Source organism: Chrysemys picta, chromosome 2 (genome assembly GCF_011386835.1).
Source record: "Chrysemys picta bellii isolate R12L10 chromosome 2, ASM1138683v2, whole genome shotgun sequence".
NCBI classification, from domain to species: Eukaryota; Metazoa; Chordata; order Testudines; family Emydidae; genus Chrysemys; species Chrysemys picta.
Genome location: NC_088792.1, coordinates 164,969,556 through 164,987,972, shown reverse-complemented (window position 1 = coordinate 164,987,972; position 18,417 = coordinate 164,969,556). Strand labels below are relative to the sequence as shown.

At 38.4% G+C, this 18,417-nt stretch overlaps 1 protein-coding gene across 2 annotated transcripts in view; it reads left to right on the top strand.

The window, feature by feature from the left end:
* CDH9 (cadherin 9) overlaps nt 1-18,417 on the top strand; it is a 121,966-nt gene that overhangs the window by 20,885 nt on the left and 82,664 nt on the right. For both annotated transcript variants that reach the window (XM_008171912.4, XM_065584764.1), the window contains exon 2: nt 11,752-12,075. In XM_008171912.4, coding sequence (XP_008170134.1) covers nt 11,848-12,075 — 228 coding nt within the window. In that variant the 5' untranslated portion in view covers nt 11,752-11,847. The remainder of the gene's footprint in view (nt 1-11,751; nt 12,076-18,417) is intronic.

Sequence of the window (18,417 nt, the reverse complement as noted above, 5' to 3'; positions counted from 1 at the left end):
ATTTTGGCCCACAAACACCACCACCCCTTGTGTTATTTTTCTCCATTTCATAGAAGGGGAACTGAGGCAGAAAGAGACAAAGTGACTTTTTCAAAGTCACATAAGAAGAGTCTGGCAGAGTCAAGAAAACCAGAAAGAGCTCCTGACTCCCAGTCCTCAGTCTTATAACAAGATAATGGATATTTTTTCCTCTCATTCAAGTGTGCTTGACATTCAATGTGACTTTTTCACACAATTCTAGTTAAAACTACTAGATCAATTAACTGGTTAAATTATTAGTACTGTGTTGTTTGTGTATATAAATACATAAGAACAAAACGTCAAAGCAAAATGCATGTTTACACTGAAAATACAATGAAAGCGGTATGCAAGTATACAGGCACATAAAATTGAAAAATAAAGCATAATGCTATGGCTCCCTCTTTTGGATAGCAGATATCTAGTATTTATTTGTAAGAAAACTCTGTATGTTCTCAGCACCAAAACATTATACAAGCATCTAAGTGTTCCTGGGATACTATTTAACGACTGTGGAAGACAGAGTGAATCAAACATGTGTTTTCATAACAGTTTCTTGTAAAATATAATCATAATGCACACAAAATTTGGGCACTGTATAAAAATAGACATGCTTTTGCCACTTAGTGTTTTGACTACATTTTCCATGAAATGTTTTAAAATATTAGTGCATGGTAGCAACTGTAAAAACTGAAAAGTAACAGATCCTATTTTTGCAACGAGTTATGTGTTGTATTTCAGAGTAAGAGTATCAAGGGAATATATATGGGGAAACATTTTTCACTAACTTACCTTTCAGACCAATATATATAAATCTATTAAAAAAGGCAAATTTTCTCCCTCTCTTAATATTTTGTCTTCAGCTACATCACTAAAACATAAATCAACTGTAGATTTTCTGGGGGCGAGGGGGAGGGGGCTAATACAGGTTTGATAAAATGTGGCCAGATCCAAAGGCCACTGGAAGTTTCAGAGCTTTGAATCAGTCCCTTGAAGAATTACATTTAAAGACTGCTTGCTACTTAGTACGAATACTTATTATTGTAAAATAAATGGCCATTTAGAGAGAAAAAAAGTCAAAATGAAGTTAGAACTTAATAATTTAAATTAAGGGCCAATTTCTGGTCTCAGTGAAGTAAGAATCCAAACTCCCATTTACTTCAAGTCTTCAACCTAATATTGTGATACAAACTACCAAAGCATGGAAATAAAATATATTTGATCCTTAACTTGCATTTTGGGTTCCTAGGCTTTGCAGCATACCACCAGACTCCTGCAATAAATATCTAGACACAGTTCCACATTTAAGATGGTTCACTAGATTCAATTTTCTAAATTTCTGACTTTCTTGTGCTGTGTGTCAACTAGGAATGTGAATTTTTTTGGCAAAAATTATATGAAAAATTTGACCTTGTTTCTCATCAAAAGTTTCAACCAGCTTGAGTGTCAACTAAAATATTGGCGTTACTTTCTCTTTGAACTTTTCCACTTCTGCTTTCTGATTATTCTTATCTGTGTGCATGCACATAAAAAGACACACTTTCTCTACAGCATGTGAAAAGGCTTGTGTAGCACCCTTTATTATCCAGACATCAGACGACACTACTACTCCACTGAACATTTAAAGGTCATATTATTAAAGAATGTTATAGATTTATATCTTTTACTTTTACAACATTACATCATTATGATTATGTCACTATATCATTACCTTCACTTTATTGCATTAATAATTCACGAAATGTTAGCCAACAGGGCAATAACATTTCAATATTCTTTATTATTTATTACTAATTATCTAATAGTAATAGTTATTACAAAATGTCACTATTGTGATCAGGCAGTTTAAGGTATTTTCTCTCCCATGAACAGCTGCCTCCAGTTAGTTCACTCAAGTCCTTTAGCCCTCAGCTTGGAGACTCCTATTTAGGAACAATTAACGCTCTTTTGGGACAGCTGCAGTAAAAGCATTTCAATAGATTCTACTGCTTAACCCCTGCCTGAAATCATTATATTCTATAGTGACATCACAATTTGATGCAGTAGAAATGGTTAGGATGTCACAGAGGATGGGGACATCACCCAGGTACTGCACATAAAAATATCCCTTCCCACGGAAAGCAAGGAAAGAGATAATCTGCCTTAACATAATTGTCTCTAGGACTTACCTGTGCATTCCCCTGATACTGCTATTTCTTTGTACAGGGCTAATTGCTCTATGATGTTTTAGGCCTGATCTACACTTAACAACTCTAGCAACCTAGACACATTGGTCAGGGATGTGAAAAATTTCACACTCAGATCGACCTAACCCCTGGCCTACCAAACTATCATGTCTCGGAGAGGTGGCTTAACTACATTGATGGAAAAACCCTTCATGATGTAGGAAGAGTCTACGCTATGGTGCCACAGTGGCAGCATCATAGCTGTGACACTGTAGCAGCTATAGCGTAGACATGCCCTGAGAGTAGCCAAGGGGCCAAAACCACTGCTGAGGATTAGTGTGATGGAGCAGGATTCTGACATGATGCCTTTAACCTGCTATGCTGGTGATGTGTGGATGTGTGAATGCACGTAGCCTGGGGAGAATGCTGTGTTGTGTAAGTGCTCTTCATCACTGGTAGATCACCCTGACTTTGATCCTCTCTGGGTGAATTAAGATGGTTTTGGGGCTCAATCATGCTGGTGAGATGGAGCAAAGCAGCTGAACTGCATTCAGGAATGTGACCCTATGTTTTCCAAAGTGTGTCAGAGAAATCAAACAGGTTTAATGCAGTCATTTCCTTTGTTTTTTATTGTATTTGACTCTGAAGGGCAGTGAGAGGCAGGAAGACAGATAAATCTTGAGTGACACCATTAAATTAGTGGAGGTACTCTGGATTCATACTGGCAAAACAGATCAGAAGTTCTATAATAGAGTAGTGGAATTCAGAACCTGAGCTGGGAGTTCAGACTGAAGTACGGAACCTTCTTCCTCTAGGTCACCAGTTCAAATCTTGTCCAGGAAGGCAATGGCCAAAATTTGTTTTCAGTTGTCATGTAAAGCCTATTTGGTGGTCTAGATGAAAGAGGTAGTGATCTCAGTCCCGCTGCTAGTGAACAAATGTCCAAATCATAAAAAAAGATATCAGTACAATTAAATGAAGTCTCAGCAGCGAGGCCAAGGATTAAATGGATAAGAAGACTGATATATTGCCTCATCCCTAGAATTAATCCCACCTGGCCAGAGTTAGAGCATAACTCTCTATACAGGTTTTTATAAGGTCATCCATCACTGTGACATATGAGGAATTGATGGGGCAGTGGAAGAAGCTTGCACTAGTGGGACCCGTGCTATGCCTGTGGCTAAATAGAGACCTTAATTGTTCAGAGTTACCAATTTGGCACTTTTAGTAGGAACTAGCTTAAACAAACATCTGAACTTGTATAGCTGAATTATAAAAGCTGGCAGCAGGGAGTGTGAGAAAAGCTGAAACAACCTTTACCACAGGAGTACAAGCAGTACTATTATTAACACTGTCTGCGATAAGGATTTGCTGAGGTACTGTAATTTTCTTTTATGAACTACCGTCGGTGATAGCTGTAGGCTTTTACAAGTTTTCCTCTTCGTAACTCGCTTTTAACCAAGCAAAGAAAATGAACAAGTCATCAAAACAATTATTATGAAGATGATTTAATTCGCATTTGAATATGGAAGGGAGCTATGATAAAGATTCATTCCAGACAAACATAAGGACACACAAAATCTCAACCTCATATCTATATTGACATTCCCTACACTATTGCTGTACGTGTCAATAAGTGTGTTGGGTTCTTGGAACTATAGGGCCAAATCTTCCACTTTGGCAGATGTCTATTAGAATACATGAGGCAACTGGGGACAAAGGTAGCTTTAAACACATGGGACTGCCCGAGGCCAAGTCAGCTCCAGGCATAGCTTAGAGCAACCTCATGTAAGAATTTATGGACTATGAACAAGTCACCTCTTTAACATCTCTTTGTTAAGCTAAATATATTGAGCTCCTTACATCTTTCACAATAAGGCAAGATTTCCATCCTTTAATCATTCTCAGGGCGCTTTTTTGATTCTTCCCTAATTTACAATGTTTGAGACTTGTCATTTAGTCAGCTTTTAATCCATGTAATGTGTACCATGTTGATTTTGTATTAATCTAGTTTCTCAATCAAAATGTTATGTGGTCCCAAGTCCATATGCCTTAAAGAAGCGTAAGTATGTTAAATAAGCACTATTATCAACTAAACGTGTAATCTCAACCAAAAAAGCTATCAAGTGAGTTTGACAAGATCTATTTTCCCCAAACCCATGTTGATTGGCATTAATTATATTACCCTCCTTTAATTTTTTATTGATTGAGTCCTTTACCAGCTGTTCCATTATTTTGCTTGGGATCAATGGCAGATTGACAGCCTATAATTACCCAGCATTCTCTAGTCACACTATATGCCAGTGGAGAGGCTGGCACAGAGCCAGCTTCACCAAATCTATATTCCAGACTGGAAGGCAGGAGATAGGGTTACTTTCCTGCACATTTGTATCACCAGAATGGTGTAAAGGGACTAGACTAAGGTGGGGAAGAACGGGTGTCAAGATCTGAACCACTATCTATTCAAATAACACACACACACTGAAAGAAATTTAGCATTTTAACAACACTTGAGCTCCTAAAGCACAATGTTGCCATAGATGACACTTACTGCTTCATGCACATAGGCTGACTTGGACAGACAGATCTGGAAAATAGTGCTCTGTACCGAGGTGCTGCTCTGTTTTGTGTTTTGGCAGATAGAATGTTATGATTAGATCACTGCACAGATACAAAATTTATATCCACAATTGATCTGTGATGTGCCAACGTGGTCTGCAGATAGCTGTGGATATAAAGCAGATAGCCACAGATTTGCAAATTTCAAGCTATGCTGTTTGTTAGGCACAAAAATGCCTTACATAATGCAGGGTATCAATATCAAAGTGCATGTCAAATAAAAGTGATATTTCTAAAGAGGAAGCAATAAGAAGAGGATGGGGGAGGAACCTCTTCTGTTGATGCAACATTTCGTTTTCTCTTCGTTTTGAAGACTGTTCTGTAAACACAATAAAGCTGTTGAATTTGTAAATAAAGTATGGTATATGAATGTAGGGCTGCCTAATTATATGATAAGAGTGAAATGTGTTCCCTGTGGAGTTTAATTGACACTGAAAGATCAAAGGAGGACAGTCAAAAGGCCTTGCTTTAAGGGTTTAGAAGTGGTACATTTCTTATTTCCCCTCATGTTGATGAAAAAAAGACCCTGTAAAAAGGATTGCTAATGGGAGTTAAGGGTCTTTTTTAAAGAAATGAGGGCCTCCCTTCTGTGATTCAGCAGGCTGCTGCCTCAAGAACAGTTACTTTAAATTATTCTTTTTAACTTAATGTAACCCCGTCTCTCACACAGCAGAGCTCTGTAAAGTCTGTGTCAGTAACTATTGTGGGCTTCATTCACTAACACTCTCAGAGTGGGGTAAAACTGTACCCTCCCACTCCTCAAAAGGGATTCACTGTTGGGGAGGGAAGATAGTGTTTTCACCTCAACACTCTACTAGGGATTATGCCAGTGGACAGCAAGCCCTTACCCCTGGCAACTATTCAGATATGAATCAGCATATCCTCCTGCCATCTTTACTCACATATGGGGCTGTAGTGGCTCAGTGGAGCAGGGATTGGTGGATTTTCTATCAGCAAGAGTCTGAAACCTTAGATAAGCAAAAAGAAGTCAACATATTCTATAGCTGAACCTAGCCCAGTATCTCCACCTAGAGTGTCTCTGGGACTTGTGGTATTTTTAAATATAATGCTAACTCTCTCTAATGTCAATAATAAGATAAATATTATTTTAATACCCCATTCATCATAGATTTATTTGCCTATAGATGTGGATATAGACATATTCAATAGACTTTCTAATATTTCAACACAGTGCTGCATTCACAATAGAGGGCAGATTTTTCAAAAAAGAGTTCATCTCCCATTTAAGTACCAAAGTAAGGAGACATCTATTTAAAACAGTTCAGCAGCACATGGAGTGCTGAACTCCTTTGAAAACCTGGCCCAAAGTGTCACAATTAAAGAGTGAGATATTCCTCTCACCTCAGAGCAACATAGCACATGTAAGACCCAGTGTCATATCCCTGCTCTGCAGCATGAGCTTGAACCAGGGTCTACCATATCCCAGCTGAGTGTCCTAACCAGTAGACTATCAAGGTCAGGACTCTCAGTCTCTCCTGTTGAAGCTCTTCCACTTTATATAACTAATTAAATAGCCCCTGGGCCAGAGAGAAGGATTGGATCTATAGCCCAAGTTCAAGTCCCTGCATCTCCCAAGGAAGTAGTAGCTATCAGGGAAGGTCTCACACTCTTAAAACATTTTTGGTTTTTGATGAATTGGCGTTTGCTGAAGAAAAACTGTTTTGTCAGAAAATTACTGACCAGCTCTTGTCACAAAGGGTGCTATTGATGCTGATTGTTCTTAAAAATCTGGCCCTTGTTGAGGTACCTAAATAGATCAGAGCTCTTCTGAAAAGCTGGCCTCAATTGTAAGTGCTGAGCACTTGAAAATCTGGTCCTTAATTATTTGGAATCATTTGTTCATTAATCCTGTTCCCACTGAAGTAAACGGCAGTATTTCCACTAACCCCACTGGGTATAACACTAGCTCATTAATACTCACCGTCTATGATAACTACCATTAAATCTATTTAAATTCTACTTTTGTGTCTCCCTAAACCCCCCAAAGTATTCTGCTAATGCCATTAGATTTGGCTCACATCAGCTAGGCTTCTTAGTGCACACACTTTAATTGATTAATTTTTCCCACTTTTTGTTCTTTTTAGTATTTTCCCCATCCTTTATATTTTGGAGAAAAGAAAAGAAAAAAAGATAGGACACACGCTCCACATGAAATCTACAAATATCTTGCTCTTTAAAAGTAATACTGATCTCAGATCTTAATTCTGCAGCCTTTACTCATGTTAATTGTTTCACTGAAGTCAAAGCCAGGGACTACTCACACATGAGTAAGGGCTACAAAATAAGGCCCACACTGCAGTATATCCTGTATAAAATGTGTGCCCCAACTTTGTAGGTTCTTTGAACCTTTAAGAACAAAAAGTGCATCATTTTTATATAAAAACTTAGGAGAGACATGTCTAGTGCTTCTACTGCAGATAAACATGCACTACTTTTAGTCAGTTGAGATATGATGGACCATACTTATGCATCTATATTCCATTATTATCTTTTCATTTGGAATGGAACTTTATTTCAGTGTCAACAAATTAAACAAACTATTCTGCATGCTCTATTGTAAAGTTGCCAAAGGTTACCATAGACGCATATCATGCTTGTGAGTGACTGTGCAGCACTAATTAAATACATTACCATGGTGATTGCTATAGTAACATTTAAATTGGCATCATTGCTAACAAATCCCTGCTATTGATCTCAGCATGCCTTATTTCACAGTACACCTCATGAATCTAAATAGAATGTTTTACATTCAAAAGGCTTTAAGAAATACCATTTTTTCAATTGCTAATGTATTAAGGAGAATTATGACTTTCATATGAAAGTAATTCATTTACCTGGAACTCCCTTAGGACTTGATAGCAGACTCACTCACTGCAGTGGAAGATTTTAATGATTTCAGGTTACTTCCACAGACCTCTCAAACAGCAAAAAGCATTCATTTTCTATCATTCAAGCTCCTCAGATGTAACTGGTTTGCAACCTGAGGAAAGGATGCAGGTCACAATATGTGCATTCAAGTGTTTATATGAATATCGTGTCCTAAATAAGGTCTTTAACTCATATGTAACTAAGGAAATAATGTGTTTTCCATTGTGTAAAAGGAAGGCTAGATAAACTAGATTGACTTGATGGTGGGGAAGGCCCAAGCAACAGATGCTGGATATATGCTGTAATACAGTATCTGACCCAATACATTTCACAAGTTAGAAAGAAAACAAACAAAACCTTTTCTTCCAGTCTCAGTCCATGCCTCACTGCTCCTATTGAAAATCAAAGAGGGTTTTGCCATTGTTTTCAGTGGGGACAGGATTGATCCCATCATTATAACAAATTTAACTCTACAGATAATGCATACATCTACAGTATTATCACACACAATGGGAAAAGTTAGATCCATGGTTCATTAGCTCCCAAAACACAAGCCTCTGTACCGATTGAGATGAAAGAGTTTGGCTTCAGTACGTGACCTATCGCCCAGTAAGCAAGCCCAGTGACCCACTCACTAGGGGGCAGCACCACATAGAAAGCCAGTTCACTACAGTATTTAACTCTTGCCCTGATTGGAATAAAATGTGGGAGCAGACAGTCTTTCCAGTATATCCTCTGTTAAAGAATTACTGCTTAGCAGGATAGAATTCCTCATTGCAGAAATTCCTAGAGCTGCTGCCTTTAGCCTTGCTCTTGGGTAGAGCTTGCTGTTGATTTCAACCTACACACTAGCTAGCTGAGTGGGTTAGACATGTCCATTGTCCCATGGTTCTGCCTTGGAGATAGAGTGTATTGGCTGATGCCCAGTTTCTAGTGCTTCCTTGAGCATATAGTATGTGGATTTGGGAGGAATGATTATGCAATCCTGTAAGCCTTGAACCTGCTAATTAAACCAAAGGCAGATTCTGTTGTCAGAGATGTGAATGTATGGGGGTTCAATTAACAACAGGAAAAAGCCCATATATTCCACAAATATAATAAAGTATATTGAGAAAGACATGAAAAAATAAAGAGACAAGGTGGATGAAGCAATATATTTTATTGGATCCACTTCTGGGCCAGCTTTCAAGCTAAACAGAGCTTTCTTCAGCTCTGGGAAAGCTGAAGAAGAGCTCTGTGTAGCTCAAAAGCTTGTCTCTTTCACTAAATTTTTCCAGTAAAAGATATTTCCTCAGCCACCTTGTCTCCCTAATATTCTGGGAACAGCATTGCTACAACAACACTGCAAACAAATGAAAAAAATAATTAAGCATTGTAAGTAAGACATAGCAGAAGGTAAAATGTACTCCCTAGATTTTGTCAAGAACACTTTTGTTCAAAAGTTGATCAGAAACAAATTTAATGTTGTATATTGCTCTTGTTGCTTAATGAAGATACATTCAAATATATATTTTCACTGCAGAGTATTTGGAGTTGCTCACGGAGCTAGGTGGGAAACAATTTGCCCTTCCTGAAAACACTTTTGAGATTTCAATAAATGTCCTGCTGCACATCAGGATGAAACTGAGAGTTTAAAAAAATAAAAAAATGTGAAAAACAAGAGAGACCCACTCCAGACTAGCAAATAGCCCAGTGATTGGGGGACTCGGCTGTGATGTGAGAGACTCAGGCTTAAGTCCCTGCTTCAAAACAGAAAGAGGAATATGGATTGCCCACATCCCAGGTGAGTGCCCTATGCACTGGCCTATTGGCTAATCTGGGCTCAGTTGTTTTGATCCCCCCAAAAAGTGCATCCTGGACCTGAGAAACCCTCCCAATGAAAGTTTCAACAAAATGAAACATTTCTTGCAAAGTTTTGTGGTTTCAATAAATTGGGATTTTCTGATGAGATACAGTTTCATTGAAAAAATTCAAACCAGCTCTAGTTGCTGATAACTAAAACTAAACTTAGATGAGTTTGTCACTTCAAACAAAATAAATAAACTCCATTAGATTTGAGTCAGGTGAGTCTGAATTATAAGGTAACACACTATCTATTACGGGACACATTCTTCACTTAACAAGTTGGGAATTTACAGGTGTTAAATTAGCCACAGGAGAGCTCTTCCATGGTTCTCTGAACTCAGCAGGAACATACTGAGAATAACAGGAGAAAAAATGAGATATTGAATATACCTAGGGAATTCAAACAAAACATGGTCTCTAATTTATGCCAAGATCTATGTCCATGCACGGTTTTATGCAAATCAGAGTTCATACACTGTGTGCTTTAATTCTTCAATTAAAAAAAGAAATGAAGAAAATGAGAATTTTCCTGCATTATAGCTATAATTTTCTGCATAAATTAGACACCTATTAAAATGTTTTATTTTTGTTTTTAAAACATGATGCTAGAGAGTGATAAATATCCAAGCCTTCACTTCTTTCTCAGATAAATCTCTGATTGAAGTTACTAAAACACACCAAAGCTTTGATACTGCTTTAGGATCCGTGTGCCCATGCAGAGGCCCACTGACATAAACTGGACTTCCCACAGATGCAAGGATCTGTACTAGCCAGGCATGGTGAAGAATCAAGTCTAACTTTCTAATCATTAAGGTCTCCAAATTTTCCACTGAAACTGTTTGTTGACAGAAAGTTTGTTTTCAACTAAATTCATTGTTTTGTGAAAAGCGTCTACTTTCTGCAGAACATTTTAACTTCTTAAAAACACAGACACCTGAAAAACAAAACAAACAAACAAAATTATGGCTGAAAACCACAACTTTGATTCAGAATTGGTGCCACTGCAGTTCAGCTGCCTTTCTCCTCTTTGGGGCAGGGTCCCCAGCCAGACCACATCTCCCATGATGCATCATTGTCATGGAACTCTCATAATGGAGTGCAGCTGTTCAGAAAAAATAAAAACCATATAGCTGCATGGGAGTTGTAGTCCAGCTAGGGAGCCCAGCCCATGGAAGAGAATGACGCTGTGGGTCATCCGAAGGAGAACTCCCATGAGGCACCTCAGTGGCATTTGCAAATCAAACATTTTGGCCTTCAGCTGAAAAATTTCAGCTTTTGGCCAGATTTTTAGGATTTCTGTGGAAAAATTAAACAAAAGCGACTTTTTCCTCTTTTTTTATTTTGTTTCTCCATGGAGGGTGTTGGGAGAGACATTTTCAGATCAGCTTTACTCAAAATGCAAAATGACTCCAGTGGAATTTTCGGGCATAGATACCTTACAGAATTCATCTAGTAAATATAATTCCTCCCAGTTCAGGGGACCTGCAGGAGGCCCTTTGCTTCATTTAGGCTCTTCTGAACAAATCCTGCATGCAGCTCTATATCACAGTAAGTCCCTTGACAGAGGAACTTTATAAGCAAAGGCAGGATTTAGGCGGTGGGTACACAGGAGGCATGCGTCTCTGTCCACTGCAAATCTTAGCTTCTCTGGAACCACTGTGCAGAGGGGGAAGATGGGGATAGTAGGTAAGGGCAGGTAGGGGCAAAGCCAAGGTGAGCCATGTGATTGAATAAATTGAAATCTTTGTTTCTGTGTGGCTTCTCCCTCAACATAGTAGCAGCTAGGGACTGGCTCTGTTATTTAGAACCCAGCTAAACATTGCACCTAAATAACCAGAGACTGATTAAGTTTTAAGATCAAGAAACATATCACCTGATTCAATAATTATTTGTGCATGAAATCATATACTAGGGAAAAAGAGGGAGAGAAAGGAGGATGGAGAAGACTTCAAGAGCCTGATATTAAAATTAGATTAAGTTGTATGTATGATTACCTCAGTAACAAACTAAAATCCAGTGGTTGTACAAACGATTGGCCTGTTTGCTGTACTGGCCTTTTGTGTGTGCAGTTTTCTGATTTGCAAGCGCAGCTGTGGCAACCGCATGTGCAAGTTAGGAATGCAGTTTTAACAACCAGGCTGTAAATATACTCTAACACAGTATATTGACCTAGAGATGATTACAATTCACCCAGAAAGTTTTGTCCATTTCACAGGTCCTTTCAAATAGGAATACAACCTTTCAAGAGTTTTGTTCTGGTGAAACAGGAGAGACGTCGACCCCAGCAGCGTCCTTGCTAAAGCCGCAAACAATGAGGACTTGCTACTGCTTGTCATTTCTGTTCTGGACCTCTATGCTTCATGTGGTTCACATGACATCATCCCCCAAAAGGACTATCAAGTATTCACAAAATGGAAGGATACTGGGGTTGTCACAGGATGATGGGAAAACCCTGCACCGCAGCAAACGTGGCTGGATGTGGAATCAGTTTTTCTTGCTGGAGGAGTACACAGGTTCAGATACTCAGTATGTGGGCAAGGTAAGCTTTGCATTTAAAAGACCACAGATGGTTGACAAATCTGACAAGTGATGCTTTGCACAGTTCTTCTTACTTGATTTCTTAAATAAAACAGGTGGTCTTATTTTCTCAACAGCACTAAAGCAAAGCACACATAATGTATTATAGTTTGAGCAAGAAGGGTTAGGAACCGGGAGGCGGGATGTCGTGATGAAACGGGAACATTTCAGTCTAAACATTACTAATTCCTGGTTAGACAAACACACATTTGTAGGGGTGTTTCAATCACTGTATCATTTCAAGTCCATGTTCACTTGTCAAGGATAAATATTACAAGAGAGAATTAAAAGATAGGTTCCTCAATGACAGCCAATCTTTTGTGATATTTGCAATTATGCAGAGATATATTCTCCACTAGATGCACACAAAATTCCATTTGTTAATAATGAAAATTTTATCCATGCACAATGGAGACATTATATTATTGAGAATGGTGGTTGAGAAAAGAAAAGATCTTCAGCCTTTTTCCAGCAAACAAACTCTAATCTTTACTTAACGGTCTGAAAAAAAAGTGAGTCCTCTTCCAGCTGTTAGCTCCAACAGCATCCCTGAATTGTAACTGCATCTTTGTGATTCCAAGTTGGCCTCTTGCCTTTCCTGGTGATACTTATATCAAGGAGTCTCAGATTTACAGTCTTTGCTGTGCCTCACCATCTGCCTTGATGTTCCCTGTTTTCTGGCAAGGCCTTCACAAAAACAGAAATCTGTATCTTGGAAAACCATTTAGAAAACCAGTAAGTAGGAAATTGCAGCAAATTGTGACCTCAGTCACACAGGTGTGGATCCAAAGTAATTTGATTGACTTTGATAGAGTTATGACAGTATAAATCTGGAATAACTGAGATCAGACTCTGAATCTCTCTCTCTCTCTCTTTTTAAAAAAGAAAATGTATCTATGAAGAAAGGGACAACTTTGTTGAATCTACAGCAGATGGTATGCCCACCTCACCCAGTCATGCATTCCTTCAATGCCCAAAATTCCCACTGACTTTCAGGAATGCACTACTGGACCCAGAGAGACACACCCCATATTAAGTATTAGCCTTAAGACCTGAGATTGTTTCATGATCTGACAATGTACATGATTCTGCTCTCAGTGTAAAAAGGGGTAATTCCATTTCAGTCAGTTATGTTATCATAAAAATGGTGTGAGAGGTGTAGCAGGCCCAAAGTGTGATAAACAGGAAAGTCATCTAAGGCTTTTTTTGTTCTTTTTTCCCTTTTTTTAAACAACTCAGAGAGCAATATCTGTTTTGAGAAAAGCCTAAGTCTCAGTTTAGTGTTCTCTATCTGAAACTGATGGCAATTAGCAAATTGTGTTACATGTGAGGAGAGAACACTTTTATTCAGACTCATGGGGATGAGTGAGTAGTAAGAATTCCTAGCCAGCCCTTCTTTAATATGGACAGACACAAACTGAAGGACTCTTAGAGTAATATAATAATGTTGTACTAGAAAGAGAATGAAATTAATTCAGAAACTCTTATTGTAAGTACACTTGCTAGAGATCAGATAGTTGACAAAAATTAGTATTTATTTTGCTCTATAGTGGATTCAATTTCTGATAAGTCCCACTGAGTAATGTAGAACTACATTAGTGTATTTTGCCTATGACATAACAATGTGTTAGTAGGAATTTTGAAATTTTGACCTGACTTATATCTGTGGATCCCCATTTACTTTTAGTGCAGCACCAACTAACACCAATTTTGTGTCATCACTTCTGAACACACTTGCACCATATTCCACAGAAACTTTCAAGTGCCTCATGGAATCTCAATTACTGGGATTCCTCTGGAACACATGGAACTTCTCGTGCCACTTCTTTAAAAGTGATGAGAGAGTGTTCACAAGAAGGCTTGCAAAGAGAAAATGTGCTACGAGTACTGGTGTGAAGCTCTATTTGCATAAGGAGTCACATCAGAAGTGCTTCAACGGCCATCTTCTAAAAGCCATCTGTGGCTTGGGAGTTGGAAAAGGAAGGAGGGAGGTTTTGGCAGAGAAGTAGGAAGAACAATAAAATAAAATCAACAGTATCCATGAGAAGGTGGAAGAGTTGGTCGTAATTGTGGGGGCGGGAGGAAATAAGCAATCATCCTTATCATTCCCTAGCTCCAGCAGCAGCTGCAGCTTCCACAGGGTAGCAGTACTTCCCAGGATCTGTCTTCAGAGTGTGTGTGTATGCGCATTCGCACCCATGTGCATTGTACACTGTGTAGCCTTTTATATTATTTAAAGTGAATTTTGTAATGTGGTGTTACACCACAGTGGGTTCAGCTACAGTTTCAACAGAGTGAAAGTCACCTCTGCTACTTGCTTCAGATTTAGAGTCTCTAAGAACACATAAAAACCAAGGATGGTGACCACACATACATTTCACAAGTATAAGGTCTAGTCTGTTTTTACAAGTTTTATTAAAGTTACAGTTAAAGTTATGATTACTCATGCATATAGAAATCCTATAAAGCCCTATGAACAAGTTATAAATATAGTTATGCTCACATCCATAATGATATTCTTAAGGTCTGATGGATGCATTGCTAATTGATCATTTGTAGAGGGATGGTTCCTGCTGGAATTTTCAATAGGGAGCTCAATTTTCCTAATCTGGGCACCTTCTTTTTATAATGTGGGTCTGACTATACCTCATTAGCATTTACGAACATATTGTACCCTGCAGTTAGGGCATGCATTAGAGAAACGTGACTGCTGGGTATCTTGTAAGCAAAACAATTACTCTCACTGTGGGTTTTTCCCCCCAATATTGCCCCTTGGTAGATCTTTTCCCATAATTTTATGGTATAGAGTTATTCTTCGGTCACTTACTTATGTCAGCATTTCTTATCTGTAAGGCCTAAAATAGCTAAGCTAAAAACTTACAGGCCTCAGCTTACAGGTCTTTGTTTCAGCCTTCCTTACTTAGATACCTTCTACATAATTAGCCCTTCTAACTACTGATCAATCTTATACTTCTATAATCTTACAATTTAACTCTATTTAGCACACAATGATTATATATGACATAACGTGAGTTAATCATAACATCACACAATAAATTAACAATAAACTAAAGTCATTGGCTACAACTGCTACACTAAAGCAAAATATAGTCAAACCCATCTCTTCACACAGGCACTGCAGTGAATATATGCAAGTTATGTAACAGAATCAGAAGCCATGTTATTATTTGCCACATCACATAGAAGGCATCACATCATATCACACAAGAATCAGGCCTAATCCTTCACTCACTGAAGTTAATGAGAATGTTGCTATTGACTCCAGTACGTGAAAGATGGATCCCATATTATGCAATATCATGTAAGAGGATTCAGGACAAGAACTCTGCCAAAAGCAACAGGAGCATTAGCAGCAATATGTCACTCATACAAGCATGACAAAAATATATGAACCCTCTTCTCCACCATCCTGTGACCAGTCAAGAGCATTCACTGCATCCTCTGTATTCAAAATCCCCCCATCCCAATCCTGCTTTTGCCACTCAAAATGTATTAATTATACTGATATTTCTGTACAGCACTGTGGTTTGCCACTAACATACAGGCACACAGAATCTGTGTTGGTGGTGTCCTTATGCCTACTTCATAGCAAATGCATGTGGCTTAATCATACATTCTTGGCTCATGCAGACCACTTGCTACTTCAGAGCTATGAGAACCTCTCTTGTTCACTGTGTACACTGGTAACCAGGAAATGTAGTTATTAATGGGACACTGTTTAATATTAACACAGCAGGGGAATCCCAAGTTATTACAGAGATCTGACAATACACTTGGTGGTTAGAACCAAGCAAGAACACAATTACTACAAGCTGTTTGTAACAATAACTATGTTAAATCTTGACTGCAGTGACAGGAAACAGGTATGAGTCAATTCAGTCAACATACTTGTTCAATGTAATGTTGTTCATAGGATGGATCACAAACACAACAGTTACCCAAAATTTCCCTGTCCTTAAGCGTAGTCCTGAGGCTATTAATTAAGATAATGGTATGCTAACAGATCATGCATGTCCTACCAATTATTATTATATTGCTTTTGTCAATGACAGTGGAGAATGGTGATATGTGATAGAAAAAGATCAGTAAATTCAGTTAACACACTTGGCAGATATAGGAAATATTGTTGAAAAAGGATACATATATATCATATTTAATACAGTTTGCCAAAAACAGGGCACTGGGTAAATTAACAAGATAGGAGACACAGACCATAGTGTATCTTTCACAAGTAGAACACATATGCCACATGCAATTATTTTGTATCAATTGACAAGAGCAAATTGAATGTAAATCTTCAGAACAGTCAATATATCTGCCATGTGTCTCTCTCCCCTTTCCCACACACTTGGTCAGAAAAGGATCCATGTATTTTTTTCAATCTGGGATCTACATATTTAGCCAAATATAACACTTGTCCATTGACAAAAAAAGAAAAGTTTAGACTGTCCTAAAATTCTCTAGGCTCACTCCTCTCTCACTTTCTCTCCTGAGCTTCCCATTCCTTTGCCCTTGAAAGGATCAAAGGCAGACTAAACTAACCTTGTCCTTCTCTGTATTCTTCTTCATCTCAATTATATTACGGTAGTGCCTAGAGGCTGCTGCTGCTGGGCATCATTGTACGAGGCAGCGTATAAACATATAGGGAGAGACAGCTTTTCCCCCAAAGAATTTACAATCTAAATAGGCAAAGGTAAGGCAAGCAGAGTCACAGAGCTGATTAAAGGCTAGGCCATCCAAACTGGGAATAGAAACATTAACATGTCACTTAAAGTGACCAGTCACACAGAATGACTAACTAGTATCTAATACCAAGCTGAATAATCTCATTATTCATCTGAGTAATCCACAATCTTATCTTTGTTAAATACTTGTGAATAATGAGCAAAACTGTCAAATTCATTTGACAATTCTCAAACACAATAGTAATGAATTGTTCACAAAGAGTTATTCACCCAGCTATGTGTATAGATTTCCCTGTAAGAATCCTAACACAAACACCTTTAGAAGCGAGGGGGTCAATAATTTTTTGTGAGTGATTCTGGGGACAATAAAAATATTGAATACAAATCACACCCATTGGGTCCACAGGTCCCAAGGTCTCCTTTCCCCTCTACAGGGAAGGATCAAATGTTCCCAAAACTCAGTTCCACATCCCCACACCCTATCTATATGCAAGGGTAGGGGTAGAGCAGATCCCCTGACTTCTCTGCAGGGACTATGGAAATTGCACTGCTACTATTATGAAGTCCTATATAATTTAGCAAGGATCAAATTGATAGGGTTCTATAGAATTTACTCTGAAACCTACAGAATTTAATAGAGAATCCGATCTGTTCTATAGTGGATTTTTAACCATTCTATAGAATTCCATGAGATATAAGTCTCATAGGGTAGACAAAAAGGACCTAGAGAAAGAATCACATTCTCTATTAAATTCTAAACAACATGTTCATAAAGAAAGTGAAATAGCCAGGAGGAGAGGTGAGGCATCACCATTCGGGAAAGACTTGAGGCCCATGCAGTTTCCTCCATAAACTGCTTTGTTTCAGTCCAATGTTCAGCCTCTGCAGTGAGTAAATCCCCACTACAAATCTCTGGATTTCCACAAGATCATATAGCTCTCACCTCAATAATATTTTAAAGTGGCTAATTATCTTCTAATCAGTATTTTTCTCTTACAGTCCAAAGGAATATTGAGTAGGTGCAGGCACTTCATTAAGCCTCTGAAATCTAGCTATAACTTGTGCAGCTTGGACCCAGGGCCTCCCAGAGAAAGGGGCAAGTGGGGCAATTTGCCCCAGGCCCCACAGGGGCCCCCACGAGAATATAGTATTCTATAGTATTGCAACTTTTTTTATGGAAGGGGTCCCCAAAATTGCTTTGCCCCAGGCCCCCTGAATCCTCTGGGCAGCCCTGCTTGGACCCTGCTATCCAAAAGGTCTATCGAGAGCAGTTTTCTATAATTTGGGCTCACACGTAGCCTAACAACATATTGATTATAAAATGATATATTAGTTTCTATTCTTTCTTTCACTAACTCTTTCATGATCTGGGGTAGGTTCAATTTATCTGCTGCACATATTGCTGCCAAAAGCATTTCATGTCAACTTTACCCACCATCCACTACTGCCTAAGAGAAGAAGAAGATTTCTAGATTTAGCCAAATCTCCCCAGAAAACATTAAAACAAACCCCAAAGCATGCATCCAATAAAAAAAATAAAGTGCCTGTAAGGACTATATTCTTTCAGAAAAGGCAAAGCTAAAGTAAATGAAACCAGG